General features: G+C 40.3%; 1 protein-coding gene across 15 annotated transcripts in view; it reads right to left on the bottom strand.

The window, feature by feature from the left end:
• CACNA1C (calcium voltage-gated channel subunit alpha1 C) overlaps positions 1-19,505 on the bottom strand; it is a 424,545-nt gene that overhangs the window by 107,312 nt on the left and 297,728 nt on the right. For 8 of the 15 annotated variants that reach the window (XM_072360924.1, XM_072360945.1, XM_072360915.1 and 5 more), the window contains exons 10-12: positions 11,416-11,490; positions 9,349-9,439; positions 957-983 (exon numbers count right to left, since the gene is read on the bottom strand). In XM_072360924.1, the coding sequence (XP_072217025.1) occupies positions 957-983; positions 9,349-9,439; positions 11,416-11,490 (193 nt within the window). The remainder of the gene's footprint in view (positions 1-956; positions 984-9,348; positions 9,440-11,415; positions 11,491-19,505) is intronic. The other 7 variants (XM_072361020.1, XM_072360976.1, XM_072360990.1 and 4 more) reach the window with 1 other exon arrangement.

Raw genomic sequence — 19,505 nt, 5'->3', positions numbered from 1 at the left:
CACCTCCTACTCCTCAGAATTTAACTTGCATAGCAACCAGTTTCCAGGCAACACTTGCCACTGTATAATAAAACTAATAGTTTTATATAGATATTATATACATCATATACATAGGTGAGCATGTGTGCTCTGGAGATGCACACATAAACATCACAGGACAGAGGAGGAGAGAACATCTCTTGGTTAGTCCATTCTTACATATAATTTCCAGTGGCGATACGTGAGGTCAGGGCTCAGCATATAGATAAAATAAAGCCAGGCAATGTGCACACTGCACACCAGCTGAGAATTTTGCAACAGCATTTTAACAGGCAATAAAATCCAGGCTGTTTTAGCTTTGTAATTAGCTCTGTATCTAGACTAGGTAGCTCAAGCATTTAATCAGGGCTGTGTGTTTAGCAAGTGGACTGTGGACAGGAAATGATCTTTCAGCTTTCAAAATGGTCACAACATACATGTTTACATTGTCCTTAAACCACCAGCACTCTCACAGTTTTGCATGTACTTTGCACTAATGGAGAAGGAACATCACCATGTGGTGATACAAGTGTTTTCTTGTGCTTAAACCTGGCATAATTAAATCCATGGACTGTATGAAAGTGATCGAGTATGCAACACTCTGCAGAAGGATGCATATTGGCAATACGTACATATGCAGACTCCTGAATTTACATCACTGTCCCTTATTTAAGTAACTTTTTAAGCCTTGTCTCAGTTCCTGTGCAGATTGTTGCACATTGCTAAGTGCTTAAAGTAAACAGAGGAGGAAATATCACCAGATACTTCACATGTCTCACAGTAAAAGGACACACTTCACAAATAACCTGAATATTCAGACTTTGTCAGTTGAAAGTCAAGCAGCGTAGAGTAATGGAACCAACTGTAGGAACAGAACCTTCACAAGGTAAGGAACAAAACCAGTGCAAAGGAAGAAAACAAAAGTTGGTTTTACTTACCTAAATTTAGATTTGGAGATCCGATGCCTGAAAGATAAGAATTGCCGTTAAAGTCTCTGAAGCTTTCCCATACCTCTTAGGCTTTTATGAGAATAGCGGAAACAAGCGTAATTATTTTTTTGCTTGTATACTCTTTTCCTTTGGAATCCCTCGTAAGGCAATGTGGGCTCTGGATGGGATTAGGATTCTCCGATATTCAAACCTTTTTTTGGTGGGAGTTACGAAGCAGAAGTCATGCTGTGGTTGGAGTCTACCACCTACAAAGATCAGCAAATAGCCTTTCTCTTGTGTCAAAGCATGGCCTAGAGCTAGGGTTATCATACATCTACTAAGTCTGTTTTTTGAGTGCGACTCTTTTTTTTTTCTTCTAGTCACTAGTTGTTTATATACATCTATTAAAATATATATGACTTACTTATACACACAGACATGCTGCTTTCACATATCACCTGTCACTTCAAGATATATAAGAACATTATGAAGCCATGGGGAAAATAGTGTTTTCTTTCTCTCATAGCAATTGAAGGGAAAACAGTATATGGTGAATGTTTTCAGACTTAGATAATAACACTCACATTTATTTGTCTCTGTTATCTGTGTAAAGCAATCTGAATGTAAATAGGCTGAACAATTAGAAATTCTGTTTCTGTCAATGAAATTCTGGTTATTTAACACTGCTGAAAGCTGAGCCATGCTCCCACTATATACATGTTTAAATATCTAATTCCATGCACTCAGGATCATTCTCTTCAATAATCTCATTAGCCTTCTACAAGAAATCACAGGCAAAGCTAGAGACAAACCCTAGTTCTACAGCCACTACCTTGCCCTGCTTGCTCCTTGTCCTGTAAGCCCCAGAAGCTCCGAGGCTGTTGTGGTGTGTACACACTGGTATGGGCAGAGAGAGAACAAAGGTATGTGGATGAAATGACATTCACCAGAGATAATTTAGGAAGCTTCAAAATCCACTAACAAAACAGTAACAAAAGAAATGAAGATCTGGAGAGTAAGTGTGAATAAGACATTCCTGCTGAATGGAAGCATTTCTTAAGGTTCCCTCTATGATAGGAAAGTGATTCATCATTGACAACAGTCAGCAACGGTCTCCCTGCACTGGCTTAAAAATGGAGCTGTGTTAGCAGACGCAGGGGAAAGCAATTCTTAAAGCATGCAACACTACCTCCTGTAGTAGTCTTGAAACTGTTTGAGAACATTGGTCACTGACAAAGAATGACGGGTCAGTTTCCTTATGTGGAAGAGATTTTAGTGATAGGAACATTTCACCAGCAGAAGATCCAAGTCGAAATAAATAAAAATAAAAGCTTTCACACTGAATACATCTTTCTTGCTGTGTCACAGTCAGCTTGTCTAGGCCACACACTAGGCAGCAGCGTGGTCACAGACACACTCAAGAATTCTTTTGATGAAGAAGAAATAATGCACTGGCTGATCAGAATACTAAATTACACTGAGGAGACAATGGAACTGTAATAGGGATGGTTGGTGAAGCACCTACAGAGCATGCTCTTAATGTTCATGCTATCCCAACATCTTACTGGGAAGTCTTGCTTAAAATGGCCTGCCTACTGTAATGGATCAGATTTGCAGGCAACGAGAAGGATCAGACAAGGCCAGGAGAAAGAAAAAGAATAAAAAATAGGGCAATGTGGGACAAGGCTCCATGCTGAAAAAGGAGAGGGAAAGACTTTCATAGGAGGACACTTCAGGTGGGGTAGAAAGAGAGCAAGGAAGATATAATGGGGTACTTGCCCAGTGGAAAGTTAAGTACAGGGAGGATGAAGTCCTCTGATGACCTCTCTGACGATGGCTTCCCAGTAAGGAAGCTCTGCTGCATTTAAGGACTCTTTTATTTATTAAAGCAAAAGAGATGTGGCAGGTGTAGTACTCATCACGCATGTGATAATTACATCTTTGGAGCATTATGAGCAACAGCCAAGTGCATTCAGTGCTCCGACAGGTTAGCTGTTCCCCCCCGCCCCACTGCCTTACTGTTATGGCAGAAAGCTTTATCACAAGTGGGTGTGATTTATATATAGAACAGGACAAGGGAGGAGGAAGAGATTTATAATTAGAGGCAGAATCCAAGAGTGAAACTGAATTTTGGAAACACAAATTGTGCAATAACTGTTTTTGAAAATATTATGCCCTAATCTGAAACATATTTTTTAAAATGATAGCTGTAATCAAGAAGCCTTTGCCTTTCAGAAGGAGGGTTAACATCATACACAAAAATGCTCTTATGGTGTTTTTCTGGCCGTCAAATAGCCTCTTTGTGACATTCCAAACTGGCACTTGCCAGGGGTTCAGCATGAACCAGATTGTCTGCTATAGGTTTAAACACAGATCTCCTGTACTCCTCATACTCTGGATGTTTTATGTCTTTGAAAGAAAGAGATCTTCTTCAAGTGGGTGCAGCTCTGATAAGTCTTGAGAAATAGGTTTTTTTTTTCTCAAATCATGATATTAGAGCCTATATGACAATGATCTCAGATCACTACTGAGTGTTTTTGTCATAGGATGTGTGTAACTCAGATTACATCTTAGAAAGGCAAACTCAGAAATCAGACCTTTATCATTTGAGTAGCTATGCTTAATTTTCTAAAGCTCTTCTAAACCTTATGTGGTTAAGGTAAAGTTGCTGCACGCAGATAAAACAGCGAAATGTAAAAATTTTATCAGCATAAGCTCAGGACAACGAGCATAATTCAGATGTAGTGAGACATCCCATATTCTAAGAGATAAAACAGCACAACAAAACCTTGGGAAGCATTTTTCCCTTTCTATCTTCCTGCTGATGGAAGGCCATTTCATTGTTCTAGTAGAGATGCTGGAATCCCTGAAGAACAGATGCCCACCCCAGGGTCCTTTTCCTCACGTTCCTAGGACAAGAGTAATACAGTGACATAACGTTTTCATTTGCTAATAATCTCTCAGTAAAATGAAGTCTTAGGGCTAAGTTTTGCCCTCAGCTACATCTCTGCAAATTGTCCTGAAGCGACGGACCTCCAGCCTGTCACACACTATCCTCTCTACAATACAATTAATACTGCAGTATTATTCAGTGACACACGATGACACACAATTTCTCACTTCTGTCAGTTTATTAAAAGCTTCAAGCTAATCAGAATGGAAGACTGTCTCCAGAGAACTTGAACTATGAGGTGGAATGGGATCAAGCACTGAAGAGCATGCAGACCCAAAGGAGTGATACTGCATTTAAGACAGAGGTGGCTGTTTGCTAGCAGTAATAAGAACCTAAAAAATATCCTTAAGAAAACTGGATCTATCTATCTTAAAGTTTAGCTAGTTTGTTATTTATTAGTTTTTCTTGAGCTGGGAAACAGACAGGGAAAACAGGCCAGTGCTTAAAATTGAGTGAGTAACCCTTCTCTCCTTTTGGCAAGTCACAGGTAAGGCCTGTCACAGAATCTGAAGCAGGAAGATAATGCCTCCTCCACAAGGGCATGCTGCTGTCCTGAGACACACACCTAGAACTGTCTGTGAATAACAAGAATGCCATGCTTATAAATAAACTGTGGAGCAGTAGTGAATGCTGATATGGAAGGGTTGCTGCCACGTGTTTTCCTTCTGAAGCCAAAAGAGGTTTCAGAGCTTTTGGCAAAGTCTTCTTTCCACTACTCCCGATGTGACTGAGAATTTGGTCCTCAAAGGAATCTATCTTCTCATTAGGTCAAAACCAATGGCAACTGTCGCAAACCTGAAAGCAAAATGACTCTTTCTCCTTTACCACTGGCTACTATGCTGATTATTGCAAGAGCTGCATAAGGAACTACTGTACAGCCAGAAAAGCACCAAAGGAAAATCACCAATGGTTTGGCTGCCGAGGAAAGCTTCCATAGTCTGTATTATTTTAAGGACATTGCATTTTTTGAAAAGCCAGTGTAGGTTGTTCATTTTGCTCTATCCTCTTTTACTGTTTTAACCCTCTTTGGTGGAAAAGCAATTGAACTGACCCCCAAATATATGGAAATCCCATCCAAGGTGAAAGTGCCAAGTGGCTTATTATTTCAGAGAGAGCAGATCATTTTAAGCTCTCTTTCCCTTTGAGCTCAAGTGCTTCAGTTTTCTACCATGGCTCCATGAAATTTAGTTTCCACAAAGGTCTCTTTTTAGCTAAGACATACATATAGAAGCAAGTTCTGTTGTGGCACTCCAGGTCTGCACGGTTGTATTAGAAAATTAGCATTCTGGTTGTATTGGAAGATTATATATGCTGCCATCCTGTGCAGAACAGATTACTGTTGATTATGAGCAACAGCCTGTCGGCAGGAATTTGAGACCTGCTGAGCAGTAACCATAGAGGCTCAGAGAAATTACTCACTGTTGGGTATAAGGCTGCCCTGTAAACAGAAACCCATTGCTCCTAGTTCTGGGTTTATCTCACTGATACTTGTTGTAGGGAAAACACATTTCTTTGTACCTGGAGGCAACAGGTTATTAAAGCTGTGACATGCCAGAATTAAGATAAGTTCCACTTCCAGACACTGACCTTGAGGATAAAAGCTGTTGCGCTTCTACTGCAGGGCAGATGTCAGTGCAGTACAAGGCAATGCTATGACAGAGACGATATACTGTGGAATTTGTGGGACATTTTTCAGTGCCCCATGGAACCCCACAAAACCTTTTTTTTTCTTTTTCAAACTCGGACACCTGATAAAGGTAGCACCCATTTTAGGAAGGAAGATACTCCCTGCCACAGCTCGCCTGCTGGCAGTAAAATTACTAAGGATGAATACGAACAAAGTTTGTGTTTGCTTGTTTGTTTTAGTTTTAATAAACTGGATTTACACACTAAGCAAAGAGATCAGACACTAGATTCTTCCCGAAACTCCTGCTGGTTTAAAGTCTGGCATCACTCCAGACAGCACAGCTGATAGTATGGCTACTATAGAAAGAAAAGCTTTGAAACAATCAGAAGGAGACAGCGTGTGTTTGAGAGGTATTCTCCTGATCTCACGTAGCATATGTCTCTGTGGAGCTGAGAAAGGCTGTCAGGGAAGATCGCCTTTTCCAAAAGGCATGCTTGAGCCTGGCTTCTCAAGCAGATCTTTCTGTCATTCACAGATGATGCCTTTCAAAGCTCTGCAGCTCTTTTATAAGAACAAAAAGAACAGCCAGTAATTCAGAGTTATCTTTAATAAAAACACTTTTTCCTTCAGTCTCCTACGTACGTTTTCTTTTTATCACATGGGTATTCTGACAGCAAGGTTAGTCTGTAACCATGGTGGTGGTGTTGCTGAGGTGATTAAATGTCCTAACAGCTTAATGCCACTAAATAAACATATTACCACTGCCTTGAAATCTCCCTGATACTAAAGTCATGTCTAGCTGCAGCTTGCCCAGTGCAGTCTCTGACCCTTGGGAAAAACTTGCTTATAGCAAGACAGTGGGGACTTCTGGCTATTGGGTGATTTTAGTAGGCTGGTCAAAATGAAGAATCATCTAAAACTCAGCACATGAAACTCAACTACTGAACAAAAACCTTCTCTGGCCATTTCAGTTCTAAAAAAAAACAAACTTCAGAGAGCTCTATTCTGGGTTTAACCTTCAACTGCAGTAAATCAGGATGTCATGATCACAATCATTAACACGTACCGAAAGTTCACTGGTACTACATGAAGAACACACTTGAAAAGCTCAACTTCCCAAAAGAACGACTTCTATCCTTGAACAGCACTGGGTTAATTATTGGAAGCTCTGGCCAAATTCTGATGCTCTAAGTCACGTTCTATCAAAGTTATTTACTACTCAAATCGGTTCTGAAATCCTTGCTTACATTTTATATATTCCTGCTGGATTCAGAGTTCAAGACAAATAAAAATTTACCCATAAGAAGGGAATTTGCAGCTCCACAAGTTTACAAAACCAGGAAGCATTGACAAATTTGTATTTCAGTCCAGACTTTCAAATACAAAGATACAGTCATTCGTTTTCCTGGCTGAAGGCTCCCATTCATCTCTTGGAGATGAAAAGCAATCTCCCTGAGGCCTTGAGGATTTTGACTGTCCTTGGGTAGGGGTGTTAAAAAAAATCCCCTTTTCAATAGCAGATTTCAATTTCCCTACTATATGCCACCTATCTTCAAATGAAATGGAACGTGGCAAGGAAACTGTTTATCTCTCTCAATCTTATATGTACTGCTTTGCTGACGCTTAGGCACTATTTTAAGATTTACAACATGGAAAGAAGAAACGAAGCTCCGTTTTCCTGTCATCTTTCTTTGCTTTCTTAAAATGCATTGGACATAGTTATCCCTTCTCACGCTGTGGGCATAGTGAGCGCTGTGCCAGACCATAGGACTGTCATTCTCCTGTGGATATGTTGGATCATTTTCAGTAAACTCCATTCTAAGTCATGTTTATGTTTAGAATTGGGTTAAACTTCAGCTCTCCTGGCCACATTCCAGTTTACAGAATTATGTTCTCCTTGACAGAGTTCCCCATACTGTTACAGTGCAAAACAATTTATCCCTCATACACCTCCTTATACACTTGTGTCCTTTCCCCTTATGTTTTTAAACACCTGTCACATTTTACCCTGGAGGTAGCTAAACTCTAACACTGTGAAAACAATCATTGCACATACAGTTTCATGAAGTGTTTTAGGATCCTTTGGGATTAAGAACATTAAATGAATGCAAGCTGTAGTATTAAAAGTATGAGCAACTTTATATTAACAGTTCCCATTGTTGTTGGCACTGTGTAGCACCGGGGGACCCATTGTGTTAGGAACCATAATTACAGAATAGAGATGGTTCTTCAAATTGGATCCAGCTGGAAGAAGTGGTCACATATCCAGCTGCTGCTTCCTGTAATGTGACAAGCGCTTAAGAGCTCAGTGAGATGCTAAATGGAGATCTACCTTACTGCTGTGAATAGACCTTGACTGGATCCTTCTGAAAAGAGTTCATAATCTAAACCAGACTCAGCAGGTAGACAAGAGTAAGCAGGTGAAGGAATGCTATCATACTTTCTTCTAGGGTTTGTAAGCCACTGGCTGACACTTCCAGGAGAGCAGATTGAATTTATAACTTATTCCACATATCACGTCTTGTAATGCAGATAAGATCGCTTCCTCTTCAGTTTGTAGAGGAGAAGGCCAGGGGTGTTTGAGGGAGATACAATCAAGGTTTATGAAATCCTGAAAGTGATAGATTAGCTGAATGCAGAACTGTTGATCATCAAATCTCACAGTATAAGGAGGAAAGGGCATTGACTGGAAGTAGTAGTTTATCAGCTTAAAACAGAGACGCTAAACTACTTGTCTACACAGAAGGTAGCGAGCAGCTGAAACTTGCTGCCACAGGAGACTGTGAGGACAGGCAGCATTAGCAGTTTCAGATAAATCCATGGCTGGCAGGTCCATAAATGGCCACTAAAGGCAAAAATGAGAAGCATCTCTTCTAAAATCTCTAACACAAAATCATGAATTCAGGAGCAGAAAAATGGGATGAAAGGCAGAAAAAGACCAGGCTTGCATGGTTCCCCTCCTTTTGCTGTCAAGGTCTGAACACTGGACCACAGGCCTAATGAAACAGAATTCTTCTCATATACTTATGATCAGCAGTTGATCAAACAGAAGGGTACAAAGTATGTCCAAGGACAGGACAGAGCCTCAAAATATTCCAGCACAGGGCTTAGTCCAGTTTTCATGGAATTAAAGAGGGTTAATATATTTCCCAGCAGCATAATGTCCATTCTTGTTTAAGCCATGCAAAAGAGAAGAAAGGACTCTGTGGTCTATTCAGCATCGCTGTGAAGTTAAGAAACACACCTTCCATAACTGCTATCTCACATGTTGTTGAGTCTGTCTGCTTACTATAATGATGTGATTTTGAGAAGGCTTTACTCCCAGCTGCTGCATTTATTTTTCACTATGATGTGCTCAGCACTTTAAGGGTGTAATTCAGGTTGCAGGATGGAAGCTATCATGTGTGCTTCTATTACAAGGCACTGTAAAGTGCAGAGGAACCATGAGAGAAATTAAAATATACTGGTCAATTCCACTGTTTGGTCTGCATATACTGAATTTGATTAACTATCACTAAAGACAAATTTTAACATAAGAACACTTATCCATCAGTTCTTCTTTTAGCTACTATGCAAACCCAGCTCTGCTTATTGTGTGAATTCTGTTGTTTATTTATATCTCTGTAATCCCAGAGGCTCTCCACTAATGTTCACAGTGAGTTTACATTGCAATTAAGATAAGAACTGGGATTAACAGATCCACCCTCTTTTCACCCATAGTGTGGTTTCCTTCCCCTTAACGAGTCTAACATTTGCCTTGACTTTAAACCACCAAGCTCAAGCCAGCACTTGCACACATATAACTGTGTATATGTACTCACGCTAGCCTAGCACCGCAGTTTTCGCCTTCAATATCTGTTCCAGGGACGTTGTCTGTGTTCACGGACTCGGTCTCACTGGTGGGCATGCTCACTGTAAGAGTCAAAGGGAAGAAAAAGAGAGGGTTGGCCATTAGAACCTGACACATCTGTTACTGAATCACATCAGCCTTATTGAAAAGACCCTCAGCTGCAACTCCCAAGGATTAAGCAATTAGCTGAGCAAGTGTACTGCCTTCCTGCACACGCAAGGCTGAGCAGGTAGACTTTTGGATTGCACATTGGTTACTCAAATGCTAAAGAAAGGGGAAGAGTCAGCTGCTTGCTTTCTTTTTGAGTCAGTTCCTAGGAAATGTTATGAATGAGAGTCACTGAAAATGAGAAAACCTGGCAAAACCGAGAAAGAAGCATTTGCTTAATTCAATGAAAACTTCAGAGGATGCCTTTTTACCTGCACCAGCCCAACCATTTTACTAACATCCCCAGTCTCTTCTGGAGTGGGGTGCAAACAAGTACCAGACTGAGAAGTAATCAAAGTTTCAGTTAGCCTGACAGCAAGTTCTGCATAAGTAATACTGATGGCCCATCTGTTGTATACTGCTGTTAATGGGTTTTAACCTTATACTTAGAGCTTGAACTCATAGGGATAAAGAGGGGAATTCAAACTCTCAGACCCTTTCAGATATTACCAACAAAGAAACTAATGAATATGAACTATGGCAGAGATTTTATTTTGACACTCATCAAATAAGAACTGGACAGAATCTCCTACACTTCTACAGAAACATCATGGAATAACCATCAAATAAAAGCAATCTTAGGTGTGAACCTATTTCATTGGGGTTCAATAAGGTGTCACATCTTCTACCTGTTATGAAACCTTAATATTTTATTTGCTTCTGTAGGTGAAAAAGATGCACTGTTTCCATTACATAATTTTCTCCCAGCTCCTCTATGAACTGTAACTCCTTTGGCATACTAGCATTCAACTTATGGTGGAAGAAAGGATAACATTCAATGTGTACTCTTCACTTTCCACCTCTTTTCAAATATACAAAAAATGATACTTCCAACTGAACAATAGAGGAGTTAGGTCTCTCAGATGAGATGTATATCAGAGGTGAGTCTTGACAGTATGCAATGTTAGGTGTGGGAGAAGCTTCTACTAGGTTGTCAAAATAGGTTACCCATTAATAAGAAAACATCTAATAGTGAGTTCTTGATTAAAAACAAAACAAAACAAACAAACAAACAAACAAAAAAATAGAAAAACAGTAAATAGGCTCTGAATTCCAGTTGGGCAGATGTTCAATGAGCTATGGGCTCAGACATCCTTTCAGAAGCTAGAAAGATATAAGAAGGTTCTTCCAAAGAGGTCCTGGGTTCTTGCTTTGAAAGCATTATGGTAGAAATGCCCCTCAAAATCTTTTCTGCACGTCATCCCAATAATGCAAGTGCCTTCAATATCTGTCTTTGGAAATCTCTAAGTTCTTGTACTGTGTTATTCAGGAACACAGACCATATGAAATAATGGTCTCTCTAGCATTCTTGACATAACTATGAAATACTGTACTCTAGTGGTGCCTGTTGCTTTACAAAGACTAGATGTTTGAATAATCTTGTCTGTTCAGAAAGATGAATAAAGAAATCAACTGGATTCGTATTTTGATGCGCACAGAAGAGTCAGATAAACTGTAAGAAAAAGAGACATTCATAATTAAATTTTCAACCCAGACAAAGCTCATCATCAGGAAAAAATAACAACCAAAACCACCAAAACATTGATATTTGGTATATCATCTTTGAGGATGAGGTAAAGCACTTTCAAGACATATTTCAGCTTATTTGCAAATGGGAAACAATCTTGAAGACATAAGCAAGAGATTGATTTGCAGAACAGCTTATTATCTCGAGTGCATGAAGAGGACACTGCACAAGCAATAGCAAAAGCAAGGCACGCACATGCAGAAATATACAAAGGTACATTATGTGTCAGTCTTTATAGAGATATATAGACAAACACACATACAAATATACGTAGTGTGGACACAAAGTGCAGTGGAACATTACCATGGGTTTCTGTGGAGTGACTAAACCAAGAAAACTTTTCTTTCTTCTTGTCAGGCAAGCCAGCTGGAGTGCTTCCTTTCACAGACAAGATGGTCAAGTACCAGGAACAAGACATCAATAGAGAACATGCAGCCAGTGACAGGCAAAAGAAAAAAACAAGGAACTCAGCTTGCACATGACATCTACTTCTGCCAGAAAACTTCATCTTGTGAATTAAAAGTACAAAATGAAAAAATAAGGCATATAGAAGTAAAAAATATTATATCAGACCTTCAGAGGATAACCTCCCCTTGCTTTGTGTTCTTTTTAAAATTTATCTTCCGAGAATAATAAGTGGCTGAATTTAAGTTTAAGAGTGAAATCCTTCATTCCAGTGATTTCAGTGGCAAAACTTGACTGAAATCAATGAGTCTAATGCAATCACAACATGTCCTAAAGTTTTCCTCTGATCCTTAGTGCCACGATCTGGACCAGCCCATTGAGATTTCTTCCATTGAGCCCCAATGAGATTTCTTGTTCTTTTTTTCCTATTTTTTTTTTTTTCCAATATCAAGAAACTTTCCAAAAGTGATGGAGATGCTAAAGAAAAATTGTTGGGATAATTATATTTCTCTGTCTTTTCTCTGTCTTTTCCGTGTTTCAGGCTAGTTAGTTAGTGGCACTAACTCCCAGGCACTTACTACACTGCACTGTTGGTAAATGTTAAGGACAATAAGAAGTATTCTGAATTTATCATGTATAAGAAGAATGATGGCCAGAAGTTAAAGGCCAGGATGGACAGGAGATGTGGATTGTAATCTTAAATGTGGTATGTTCTCAGCAGGACAATTGCTTAATTTTATGTGGCATCTCACTTCATCTTCAGTATTAGGGATAGTCATGTGCATGGCTGCTATGAAGTTCATTTAGGCCAGTTAAAAAATCCTGAAAACAGAAGTTATCGCAGAAGATTTGTGTATAAACTTGGCCTGAGTATGAGATGAAGTAGACCAAATATTGCCCACACAGCTTTCTTATCTGATTCAGTTCTCAGAGACACAGACCTTGTGCTCACACCCTGGCTCCAGTCTAGAAACAAGGCAGGCATTTTTTGCAGTCAGGGTAATTAATAATTGGAACCATGAACCAAGAATGCTGGTGGCAAATCCACCACAAGAATGTTTTAATCATGAAGAGATGTTTTTCCAAATGGTGGGCTCTAGTCCAGACCAGAGCTATGTTCAGGATCATGCTATATGGACTATGCCATCTCAGTGACTACTTCCTCTTTATAATTTTGGAAGCTGAGACAAAAGTGTATTTCCTCCTACCTAGACATAAAGTGACTTAGCAGTGGAAATTCTGGTGCCTCACCTCCTGCTCAATATGTGATCAGTGACTTATGCACTCTTACAAGAGCTGCTTGCTGTCAAGTTCAAAGGATAACTCCTTGAGCCCAGATCAGAGGTCCCCATAGGGCTGGGTTCTGCCAGATGCAGTGTGTGCCTTGACCTTCAAGCAGACCCATAGATCTTCCATCTACCACAGGCTTTGCCTCGCAAGGCAATTCAGTAACCAAACTACACCGCAGGCATTTTTTTCTCACGCACACAATTCAATTGCATGCCTAATACTTTGGGGTATGAAGTTATACCTTAGGGTATTAGTTTAATGACTAAGTACCTATACTGAGATAGGTGACTCCTTGGCACATGTGAGAGCAGGTTGTTAAAGGAATGAGAAGACATTTCCATGAGACAGTTTGCCTTTGTGTGATTGCACCAGGAGTAGCAGTGGAGCTAACAGTGAGATGAGCACACTGAGCTGGCAGTTTGCTTCAACCAAACCAAACCAAGCCAAGCCACACTGTTCCAAGCCAGTGCAGTGAACTGCTAACAACCACATAGAGCTAGAATACCTCTAGGCAGCCTGATCTAGTGGTTGGCAAAACTGTCTACAGCAAGGGGGTTGAAACAAGATGATCTTTAAGGTCCTTTTCAACCCAGCCCATTCTATGACGATACCACAGAAGATATGCAATCATGGTGCTTTTGCTTACATAGCAATCTTTTTTTTTTGATTTATCTTTAGTCATCACATCCATAATTCACTCAGACTGATGAAATCTCCCATTACTTACACATTCTCAAGGCAGTATAGGAACTTCTTTTCAAAGGGAAGTGAAACAGCTTTTAAAGCAGGCAGGTATTTCATGGTTTTGATAGAACGCAAATCATGATGACCAGTATGTTTTATACTTTATAGTCACTTTGAAATATTTGCACTTCTTACATCTCTCCACAGTGTGGCTCATCTCTGAACACAGAGTTTTCCTCCTGGACTACCTAAACTCTGATTTCACATTACTTACATAGCATTCCTGCAGCAACTAAAGCAGCAAATGCTGTCTAGCTACTTCCTTATAAACAAACCGGAGATAAGCTTCATCTTGTGTTAATTCTAGCTCTGAAACTCAGTGGACAGAAATAAGGACAAAGTCTGCAGTCTGGGAAGGGCTGCAGGCAGATGTGAAAGACCCTTTGAGAACCTCTGTTCCATGTCACTGGCATCAAGCTTTGATACCAGCCCTACACTTGCACTAACATATGTCCCTCCAACCAAATGCCCTGTGGACATGTAATAAATTACCAGATGGCAGGTTGCCAAGAGATAGCCAACTGGTCTAGTAAAAAGATAGACAGCACTTTCAAATGCCCTTCTGCGTAGCACTGAAATATTTTGTCCCTTTTTACACACTTAGAGAATAATAAATAGTCCCATTTCAGAAATATCACTACCACTGTTGCATTTTGCATTTGTGGCAGTCTTGTCATCTTGACAGTGGAAGGAATTCCAATATTCAGATTTATCTCCATGGATTATAATGTTGCCACGCTTGCTTGTTGCTGAATCTGACTTTAATTAATCTTGCTGTGAGAATTTAAAACCTGGATAAGATGACCCCTGGGCAAAGGATATTAAGTTCCACAAACATAGACAAAGCACACACTTGTCACAGATGTTGATAGGATACATTACTAAATGACTACGCAGATCTTGACATTAGTTTTAGAACTGGACATGTCAGAAGCTGTTCGCGTTGCCTGACCTGACATCTCTGATTCAGATATTTGAGTTAAGTTCCAGAGACAGAGGTTTCTGTCACAGGTTTTCTGAGTGGCTCCCTCTGTCATATAGACAGGCTGGACATTTGCCTTAGATACACCGGGTACCTCACTTGGAACAGTGCGATAACTCAACAGTGTGTTCACTCCTATTCAAAGAGACCTGCAGTGAGTTTTCAGGTTAAGAAAAGGAAAAGTAAACCTCAGCATGTATTCTGAAGTGCTCATGAGGACTCCAGTTCTTCTAGCACTCTAATTTCTGCTGATATTGAATGACACTGCAAAATAAGGCTTAAGTCAGCCCTTTTGCCCATGCTGGTATTTGAGATCAGATTAACCTGATGTCACTGCCACTTTGTTGTGTAACCTTGGCCATATAACCAAGTCTTTCTACATATCTGTTCCATTTCTCTAAAATGGGGATTATAATTCTGCACTCACCTTGCAAATCTCTTTGAGATCTACAGGCAAAACACATTACAATAAGCCCTGAGTACTACAGTTATTACTGATGCTAATGCCTCCCAAGTGGGAGACCGCAGAACTATAAAGCAAATCTAAAGAGCAAAGTCCTGTGAATTCTCCAGCTGAGATTTAAGATTTCTTTTTTCCATCAAGTACAACAAGAATAAATTACAATATCCAGACTGCTCCCTTTACCAGAAGGTACATCAAGTGAATGACTTTGTCTGCCTACTTCCCAAGGTGCCTCTCCTGCCCGTCATTCCATGAATGAGTTTACGGACAGCTGTCAGAATCTTGATGGGCTCATCTTTTTTTTTCTTTTCTTTTCAGTGGAGAGCTCTCATTGCAATTAATATGTGAATATTGCTTAGCTTTCCTCCACTCGTTGCCTGTTAGGAAATGCTGTACTCATTCATCTTATTCATTAATGCAAATAAGGTCCAGCTTTTATTCTGCTACACAGGTTCAGTGTCTCACGAACAATCAGTGAGTGTGTTCTTAAATGCAAGCAGCGTGCAAGAGTAAACCATGCAGAGATAAGTGAGTAGTTTTCTCTAGATCTATTCCTGATTTATATTTTTTCCCCAAGAAAATATAACAGTTGTGGCTGGGGAACACGGTCTGTTTGGAAAAGGAGCTTGGCTCCGCAATAGGAAGGCTTCTACAGGAGCAGAGGGAAGGGAACTTGGAATCAGGCTCTTGGTGGTTAAGCACCTTTCAAAGATAGACACAATGCATCAGTAAATCTAACACTATAGAAAAAAAGTCCAGAAAAACTGTGAAAATGCTTACCAAGGACTCAGAGGCCAACACCCAGAAAGATGGCATTGCACATACAACATGACATTAAATACATGTAACACAAACACTCTGAATAACCTAATGTTGGGTTATACACGACTGCAATTGGCAGGAGAGCATGAGCTGCAGTTGCACTCAAGGTCAAATCCAGAAGAGCAATAAAGAGCCGTGGAGTGGTTGTCAGTTGCATCTGCTTCAGTCAAAAAGACCTTGACACCAGTGTGTACCAGCAGCAAAGATGGAGCAGCTGGGATGCAGCATAGGGCTTGTTGTTGCAGTAGAACTAGGCCGAGAAGACTGATACACTGCAGCACAGCTTACCAACAGGAGCAGGGGTAGGAACACTGCCAAATACTGAGATGGTGTACTGTAAGTCTGACGTTTAATTTATATATATAAATTATATATTTTGCAGTATAAATTGCAACATCTATCTTTCATATAAAAAGACTTGCTTCCACATGTCCTTCTTCCCTTCCAGAGTGTCACCACAGGCATGTACACTTTCTATGACATTGAGGGGACACAGCCATGGGCTTAGCAAACTTATAGGATCCTCAAAGAGGAACGGGAGAGAGAGAGAAAGAGAGATCTGTATCAGCTGTGCAGGCATGTGATTAAGAGATCTATCATTAATACATTCAGATTATTGTGCACCTACGAATGTATTACCTTGCCACTAGTTAATCTTCCTGGGACTTATTTTAGTACAACAAACATCTTGGCTACCTTAAACAGGCATATTTCAGATTAAATATTCCAATTTTCTGCTTTATAGAGTCATATCAGCTGTCATCAGATGCATCATTCCACACATTTTTCTTCATTTTATCCAGTGAGGGGAATGCCCATTTCAGAGAAGCATAGCCAAACTTCTGGCCCTGACAAGAGATGGCCTTTACAAGGCTCTGACATGCTCTGGTGTGTATTTGAAAGGAAGAACCGAAAACCCTCTTTGTGCATCCCTGCAAGGAGGGCAGAGATATTTTTTGCATAATCTGTTGTACCTCAAATAACTCAGAAGCACAGGGCCTTCCAGCAAGGAGTTCAACTCTGTTACTAGAAGGCCAAATGAATGTTTTCCCTGGGTAAATGCTGTGCTAACACCTGAGTCTGCATTAGGAGCCCATTCACCATTGTGCAGAGTTTATGCCTTCAAGAGCTATGAGAGCAACCTGCTTTAACCCCTGCGGCTGAAAGACAGATGGGCTGGGTCACAGGGTGAAAGAGCTGCTACCAGAACAGATCTTGAAAGATGTCTCTCCCCTAAATCTGGATCCTCCTATGGTATCCTAAACTTGTTTTCTCATCTGATAAATGTTTTGTATTGTTTGCCTTGCTAGGAACAACAGCCAGTGAGTCAAAGTGCAAGGCACTGACTTGCCAGAATGTGGTTTATAGCTTCATTTTCTGGTGTCAGTCTAATACTTTTTAGCAACATCTCTAGTTCCCACCGAATTCTGGAGCAATGGAGCAATTCAGTTAAAAAAATGGAAAAAAAAAAAAGAAAGAAAAAAAAATAAAAAAAAGGCAGTGAAACAAGAGAGGATCTATGATGTTTTCAACAATATTTTGTGTCAGTGAAGAAATTAGAACTGCACATTCTGAATGGGTCTGCAAGATCTCTGTCTCATTCACTGTGATTATGAACGGAAGAAGGTGGGGTAAGCAGCAGTACCATCAAATGTGCTTGAATCTACCTGACAAATGATATGTGGACACAAGATGCAGGAGCACATTGCTTGAAAATCAAAAAGATTCTAATATTGCAGGCTGGCAGGCATCTAACAAATGAACGCATGAGAGCTGCAAACATTGTAGATAATGTATTGGGAAGGGATCCAAAGGTTGATGAAACGAAATGAATAAAATAATTAGCAACAAAGAAAGTGCCCTGAAGAGAGAATAATCAGCAACTAAAAATACATATATACATCCCTCTGACTTCCATCACTTTTGTTCCTCTAATAATCACGAGGCTACTTATATTTTGCTCACTTGCATTGTTATTAGAAGAAATTATCAGCACATAAGCTTCAAGCCCAAATGTGGTTAATGCAAGTCATATGTTTCCTTAAATTTCTGTGTGTGAGAGAACTTCTGCATCTGCCTATCCACAGAAATATACACCTGGGTGGTGAATCAGTAACTTTGATGAGGATCTCTACTTCAGCAAAAGCATCTTTGTTCTTTCAGTTCACTGCCCTATCAATCTGTCTTCCCTGCAGAGTCTGGGAGAAGCAAAAAAAAAAATTACAGAAGCCAGTTCCAACTTGATCTGCTTAGGTCATCAGAAACACTCCAGGGAGTGCTGCTCACCACCTACATTGCCAAGCTTTAAAGTGACTGAGATGCAGCACTAGCTGTTTTATGACATCCCTGTCTGTCACAAGCCATTTCAAGGTTGGTGACACCTGAAGACCTGGCAAGCAGTCTATGGTTTGTGAGCTTGAGCACATAAGAGGATGTGTCAGGACAGCGGGGACTGTGCTTGTGTTTGGATGCTTCAGTGAGTTGGGAGCTCTCAGCGCAAATCTTTCCCAAGGGGAGTTTACACAGCCCTGCAGCTGGGAAGTTTGGGCAGGGATTGTGCCTGGGCTGAGAGAATGAGAAGATAGGTCTCTCTGAGGACAGTCTGGTATTGAAGAAGGATATTATTCTCTTGGAGGCTGGTTCTTGTTGGCAGAATATCATGCAAATGAAAAGTGAATGTGGGGGACAAATTCTATTATTTCAAAGGACAGTCAGGGCACCTAGGCAGAGGCTGGGTCACAGGTGAAGAAGCTGGTGGAAAGAACAACAGCTGTGACTGAATATTTAATCTGAAATATGGCTGCAAAATGCAAGAGTGGTGTATGCATGTCTAATATCTAAAGGGGCCTATAAGAAAGAAGGGGACAAACTATCGCAACAGACTTTAGCAGGATATGTTTTGATAGGACAAGGGGAAATGATTTCAAACTAAAGGAGGGGAGATTTAGATTGGATATGAGGAGAAAGATTTTTACATTCAGGGTGATGCGGCACTGGAGCAGGTTGCCCAGAGAAGCGGTGGATATCCCGTCCCTGGAGATGCCCAAGGTCAGGCTGGATGGGGCCCTGAGCAACCTGATCTACCTGTGGGTGTCCCTGTTCACTGCAGGGGGGTTGAACTGGGTGACTTTTAAGGGTCCCTTCCCTTAAAAGATGCAATTTAAGAGTAGCTTACTTAAAATAGTTGAGCTTTAATATTATCAAGAAAAGAGAGCAACATGACACTCCCTGAGCAGTCCCGCTGCACAGGATATGCCTGAGAGAGATTAATTCTCAGTAAGTGCAGACATTTTCTAACAGAAGTCTTCATTTGGGAAGCATGAGAAAGATAGTGGTTAATGCTTTCCTGATGATGAATAATCAAGCAGTTCTGTTCACTGATCGATGGGTAAGGTATACACATGCATTAGGTACAGGTCACTCTCAAGCCAGGGCAGTGTCAAAGTGCTGGACCCTTGCCGTATTCATAAATCTCACTGACAGATTCTATTCAGTTTCACGATCTGAAAAGGAAATCACCTCTTCTAGTATGAAATGCACATAAATTTCCATTTTTAAGCCCTACTCTGTTACATTTCTTCTGTGCCTAGTAAATAAAATGCTTGCAATTTTGTGTGCTGCTCCTGCATGTAGTGTTCCTTCAGACACTTTTGCTAACATAATGACTAGTCTGATACTAGACACTAT

The sequence above is a fragment of the Excalfactoria chinensis genome, chromosome 1 (assembly GCF_039878825.1).
Source record: "Excalfactoria chinensis isolate bCotChi1 chromosome 1, bCotChi1.hap2, whole genome shotgun sequence".
Lineage (NCBI taxonomy): Eukaryota > Metazoa > Chordata > Aves > Galliformes > Phasianidae > Excalfactoria > Excalfactoria chinensis.
This window is presented reverse-complemented; position numbering and strand designations above follow the sequence as displayed.